This window comes from Crotalus tigris, unplaced genomic scaffold, assembly GCF_016545835.1.
Source record: "Crotalus tigris isolate CLP2741 ecotype Arizona unplaced genomic scaffold, ASM1654583v1 scf7180000020245.1906669, whole genome shotgun sequence".
NCBI classification, from domain to species: domain Eukaryota; kingdom Metazoa; phylum Chordata; class Lepidosauria; order Squamata; family Viperidae; genus Crotalus; species Crotalus tigris.
In genome coordinates, this window is record NW_024097926.1 from 1,460,588 (window position 1) to 1,466,805 (window position 6,218).

Below are 6,218 nucleotides of genomic sequence, written 5' to 3' on the forward strand. Positions count from 1 at the left end.
TACCATTCCAGAAAAGTGGCTGTCCAGTCTCTTCTTAAAAGCCTCCACTGATGGAGCACCTACAACTTCTGGAGGCAAGCGGTTCCACTGCTTAACATAATAACAAAATTGGAAGGGACCTTGGAGGTCTTATGGTCCAACCCCCTGCTCAAGCAGGAGACTTTACCATTTGAAACAAATGGCTGTCCAGTCTCATTTTGAAAATCTCCAGGGATGGAGCATCCACAACTTCCGGAGGGAAACTGTCCCACTGTTTAATTGTTCTTATTGTCAGAAAATTCCTCCTTAGTTCTGGGTTGCTTCTCTCCTTGATTAGTCTCCATCAGTTGATTCTTGTCTTGCCTTCAGCTGCTTTGGAGAATAGGTTTTGAGAAATGTTGGTTTTGTACAAGAGGAGTAACTTGGTTGTTGGAGTAAAGCTTGGTTGGGTCTTTGCAGTCCTTTGAGTTGGTTTGAGCTTTGATCCAACCTTGCAAATTTAAGATAGGAGGACTTCAACTCCCAGGATTCCACAGCCAGCCTGCTCTAAGATGGGTGTACTTCAACTCCCAGAATTCCCCAGCTAGAGTGCTTTAAGATGCGTGGACTTCAACACCCAGAATTCTCCAGCCAGCATGCCTTATGATTGATGGACTTCAACTGCCAGAATTTTCCAGCCAGCATGCCAAATGTGAAATATTGTGACTTACAGATGTTTATATTAATTACACATAACCTTGATGGTTCAGCAATCATTCCATAACTGGAACATATCCCAAACCATGCTATTTTCATCCTTTGTTTCATATCTTCCCTTTCTATTTCTTTTATGGCTTGGGTGAAGCTATTGTGTGAAGCTAAGGTAGAGAGAATGTGCTATTGTCATAGAATTGTCCGATTTACATTTTATTTATATAGTATTTATATTTTTACTCCTTTATTTCAGGAAGATATGTTATATCGCCTTTTGCTGGCTGCGGAGAAGAAAGAAAGAAGGAATTGTTACATAGATTTTAACCGATATATTTTGTTTTCAAGAGCTGAGACCAGCATTTTCCAACCATAGCAACTTTAAGAGGTGTGACCAGGGAATTCTGGGAGTTTAACCTATTTCTTAAAGTTACTATAGTAGGGAAACATTGAGTTTCATCAGCCTGAACTTGGCTCTTCCGCCACTTCCGTTTCACAACGGAAGTGCCTCCCACTCCATGTGGAAACACATGGATGGATGCGTGGGCTGAGCTATTGGGCGTGTCAAATCCTAGAGCGGCGGCGCTCCACGCGCCCATAGAGAAATGGCGACCAAAATGGCAGCGACTGGCTTGACGGGCCTTCTTCCCGTTCTTTCATGTCTCGGCCGAAGTGGATAATTCTTAAATATGCAAAATTCATAATGAGAAGCATAAACAAAGTAATGCTGAGGCCAAATAGAAGGAATAAAAATAGAGGCAAAGTAGGGCGAGGCGGCTTACTCCGCCGCATTTCAGTTCCTTAGGCCTTCCGGTCCATCACTATTTTGGTCCCCCGTCCACTTCCGGGGTGTGCGCGTTCGTTCTTCCGTTGGCCCGGGGCCGTTGTGACGGTAACGGGGGACGGGATTGTGGAAGACTAAACTGGAGGGCGGGTTTGGGGTACAGGTGGGGGGGGGTTGACCCCCGTTATTCGGTTCCCCTCCCTCCCTGGGCCGGCCTGAAAATGGGAAGGGGTGTATAGAAATGGGTCCTCACGAATGGCGGCCGTCGTAATCCCGCAGGCTCGGTAATTTTGCCCTCCCGCCGTGGAGTCTCCTGCCTGCTTTGCTTCACCACAGCCTTGCAAGGTAGGACGGTGCCATCCCCGTCCTTGCTGTAGTTTTATTTTTATATGACTTTTCTCGTGCAAGAGGGCGAAGGGGGCTTGTCTGAGGGAGCAGAGATGAGGGAAGATTGATATTTTCATGTTTTGAAACGCTGTTTAAAAGACTTAATGTGTTCCCCAAGCTGGTGAGGCGTTATTACGATTATAACCGGTGGTTAGTATATTATAGCATTTAATACTTTAACAATGTATTAAATACATTAAGCCTCCCAACAATAATACTAATGCCTAAAGCAGGGGTCTTCAAACTTGGCCCTTTTATGGCTTGTGGACTTCAACTCCCAGAATTCCTCAGCCAGCTATTAAAATTAAGAGGATTTAAGAATGATCTATATATCCTAAAACTCTCGTTCCCATTCACTTGAATGACACCCATTTTTCTGCATTGTTTACCCCCTTCAAAAGGTTTTACAACAATTTTCTGCCAATAGGTGTCTTCTTGATATTTTGGAACTGCGGTTTTCATAATTCCAGCCTTTAAGTCTAGTTCCTAGGCTTTTTTTAAAATTGCTCCTCCTACAGTTTCTGTAATTAAGTATTATAGACCCTTGTGAGTTGCCCAGCAATTTTGAACAACTTAAATCTAAGCCCAATTACAGATGGATCTTGGCCATGAATGCAACTTTTAAGATGATTCCCTTGGGAGTGTTCTTAAGGGAAGAGTAAATGGGGAAAGTAATCTCAGGATTAAACCTGGCTTACAATAGGAGTGTACAGAGTGCTGTGGAAACCCAGGTTAAGCTGAAAAGACCAAGTGCCCATTTAGACTTGGCTCCCAGCGGTGGCCTGAAGTGGGTTGATCCCTTTCTGATTTTAACATTTTCCCCATCAGGTGCCTTGCCAAACCATGGCTAGCCAGCATGACGAGACTGGGAAGGATGGGTGTTTTGCCAGTGAGGATTTGGCTGCCGAAGCCATGGCCGCAGACATGGATTCCTGGGTGGTCTTTGACGCCCGCAAGACCCCCAAAGCTGAATTTGAGGAATGGCTCCAGACCTACCAACCATCCCGCGTCTCTCGCTATGGAAACCCGGAGTGCAACACCGAGCCGGTGGGCTGGATTGCCATCTACAGCCCCAGCTTTTCTCCAGAAGCTGGCGATGTCATAGGGCTGCAGGAGGACTGGGAACACTTACAGCTGAGCGGGCGCCACGTGACTTTTGAGTCGATCAAGGAACTGGCCCTTAACCGGCGGGTCCTGACCGGGAAGTGGCTGATGCACCTGGACAGTGGCTTCAAAGTGGACCACGCCTGGTGTGGCATCGCCCGGGCAGTCCTGGAAGGGCGAATCAGGGTGGCCAAAGTCAGCCCCTGCTGCCCCGACTCGGATCGCAAACACGTGATCTGCGTGTACACAGACGATTTCACCAACGAAGAGCAAGTGCTGATGGCCGATTCCGTGATCCGGACCACAGGGGTCAAGTGCCTGTTATCCTACAAGCCTGATGCTTACACCTATCTGGGCATTTACCGCGACAACCGTTGGCATCTCTGCCCCACCATTTACGAAAGCAGGTTTGATCTGGAATGCGTCCCTCGGCGCTCCCGTATCACGAACAAGGTGAGCAACAGCGAAGTGACTTAAAACTCCCGTTCTTGAGCGTGTTAACGCTCCCACACTAAGACTGGGGACGACACAATCCCACCGTGCAATGTTGACTCTCTTTTTCTCAGAGGTGGTAGATTTGCCCAACCGCAGGCGGGCTGGATCAAAGCTTGCCTCGATGGCATTTCTGCCTCCATCATGGGGCTGTTAGTTCTGGCTGAGAAGCTTAAAACCCCATTTTTCTGACAACTACGAGTGGACCTCTGCATTTACCATTTGAACCACTAAACTGTGTGCACTGCACAACCTTGTGCGAGCCGATCGGCTTCGGAACTGTCTTTTTATTGCAGCAAGAGCCCAACAGATAATCCCTACCAATCTTTTCCTGCAAAATGGCTCGCCAGCAGTACAAAGAAGTAATTGGCTGCGGTGTCCAATTTCTGGTATCTAGGAAGGTGTTTGGGAAGCGCGGGGGGGGGGGGAGATATCAAAATCCAAATGCAGCATCAGAGGGAAAAATAGTACTAAGTTTTGACGGATGCGTGAAGTGGAAAAACGCTAGGCAAGAGGTAGGCTAAATATTTCTTTCCATCTTTGCTCAGAAGTAATTGAATTTTATTTTTGTGATTCTTGGCTGTGCTCACCTGTAAACTAAACTGAAAATAAAAGGCATTTTCCCCACCCCTCCCTCTGAGAGTTTACTTTTGAAATTTATAGATGAAAAGCACCTTTAAGTTGAACCCAGGTTGCGAAAGGTTTGGGGAAGTTCTCAACGCTTTTGAGTGTCGGAAAGTAAAGCTCTTTGGCTGTTCCAGGAGCAGAGGGAACAAAGAGGCCCTAATGTTTTGCATGGAGGGAACATAATGCTTTCCTGAATTTAGCTTTTAACGGCCTGAAGAGGGTAAAAACTGAAATGTTAAAGTGGAAATCAGGTCCCTTTGACTATCGCAGCTCTGCTATAGTAAGCAAGTAAGCTCTAGAGTTTAGCAACCGTAGCAACTTTTAAGATGGGTGGGCCTCAACTCCCAGAATTCCCCAGCCAGCATGCTTTAAGAGGGATGGGCCTCAACTCCCAGAATTCCCCAGCCAGCATGCTTTAAGAGGGATGGGCCTCAACTCCCAGAATTCCCCAGCCAGCATGCTTTAAGAGGGATGGGCCTCAACTCCCAGAATTCCCTAGCCAGCATGCTTTAAGAAGGGTGGACTTCTACTCCCAGAATTCCCCAGCCAGCATGGGGAGTTCTGGGAGTTGTGGTCCATGGATAGTGGCGGAAGAATTCTTTCCTGCCACAGTTAAATGAATTGCTGCAGTTATAAGTAACACGGTGAAGTGACTCTGCCTTCCCCATTGATTTTGCTTGTCAGAAGATCGCAAAAGGGGATCACACGATCCCCGGAGACTGCAAGCATCATAAATCCAGGCCAGTTGCCATTGTCTAAATTCTGATCCCACAACCACAAGGATGAAATAATGGTTGTAAGTGTAACAGTCTTAACTCACTTTTGTCAGTGTTCTTGTCATTCCGGCCACTGAACTAACCGTTGTCAATCAAGAACTACCTGTAAAACCTTGGAGAACCCCCAAAACACACACCTTACTACACAGCAGTGCTGAGGCTTTAGTTTATTAGAACCTGCTACAGTGAGGAGAAAACAAAACGAGTACGGTCAATTTACATTACCAAAACAAACAAACAAAGAAACGCATTAAAGTAACAGCAGGTTAACTATGTTTTAAACATCCACTCCCGCTTTAAAAAAAAAGAATAGTTGCATAGTACAAAAAGAAATAAGGCAGCAGGGTTGTGATGCAGCTCCCTTCTTTGCACCCTGCAGGAGTGGTGTGTGGGATGCCATCAGAATCCACACAACGAAGGGGAGGTGTAGGTTGTTCCTCTCCATTTGGCTTAAACGGACGAACTTTGCCACTCTCCTAACTGGGTTTTTGCTCAAGCCAGAAAGCAGGCAGGAAAAAAAAAAAGCCGCTTATCCTTTTGGGGTGCCAGCTGCATTCACACAACGCCCTCTATACCTCAGATATTTTGAGGCTTCGGGTGTTGTGTTCACCCAGCCAGCACGGTTAGTAGAAGCGTTGACACTTCTACAAAGCCAGATTCCCGTTAATCGAACTCAGTGCATTATTACGTGAACGAAGTCCCTTTAATTTTTTTTAGGGTGCCTGAACATCAGCCAGCCGTTCCTTCTGTGTCCTCTTCCATTGTCTGCTCTAGTCTTGTGGCTGATCTAAGGAACACACAATCAAGCAGGCCTGCTCCTCCCAACACACAGTTGCAAAGCCCAACAAGGACCATTTCAGGATTCTTGTGCCTTTGTTTAAAAACATCACATCCCGCTCTGGGGGGAGATTCCAGCATTTAGTTCGGCCCGTCAGAAAAGCTGCGACAGCATTTTTAAGGCGCAAAACGAGTCTGTGTACAAAAAGGCACCCCGATCAAAGTTCCCGTGCCTTGCCAAAAACAACGGGCATTGTGTCAGTCCTATACAGGTAGTCCTCAACTTATGACCACAGTTGAGCCCAAAATGTCTGTTCAGTGAAACATTTCTTAAGTGAGTTTTGTCCCATTTTTCTTGCCAAGGATCACTCCAGTTGTTCACTTAGTAACACGACTGTGAAGCGAACTCGGCTTCCCCATCGACTTTGCTCGTCCGAAGGTCGCAAAAGGGGGAAATCACGTGGCCCTGGGAGACACCACGACCGTCGTAACTCTGAGTCAGGTGCCAAGCACCCAAATCTTGGATCGCGTGACCTTAGGCCAGTGATGGAGAACCTTTTAGAGACCGAGTGCCCAAACTGCAACCTAAAACCCACTTAGGC

The 6,218-nt window shown here is 46.8% G+C and overlaps 1 protein-coding gene across 3 annotated transcripts; it reads left to right on the forward strand.

Moving 5' to 3' along the window:
- Window positions 1–624: 624 nt before the first annotated feature.
- CUNH11orf68 (chromosome unknown C11orf68 homolog) lies at window positions 625–4,063 on the forward strand. 3 transcript variants are annotated; one of them, XM_039366201.1, is made up of 2 exons: window positions 625–1,057; window positions 2,669–4,063. In XM_039366201.1, exon 2 carries the CDS (start codon window positions 2,684–2,686, stop codon window positions 3,419–3,421), a length of 738 nt encoding a protein of 245 aa, XP_039222135.1. In that variant the 5' UTR covers window positions 625–1,057; window positions 2,669–2,683; the 3' UTR covers window positions 3,422–4,063. The 3 variants fall into 3 exon arrangements, with proteins under 3 accessions (XP_039222135.1, XP_039222134.1, XP_039222133.1); XM_039366200.1 differs by lacking the exon at window positions 625–1,057 and adding an exon at window positions 1,291–1,561; XM_039366199.1 differs by lacking the exon at window positions 625–1,057 and adding an exon at window positions 1,568–1,798.
- Window positions 4,064–6,218: the final 2,155 nt, after the last annotated feature.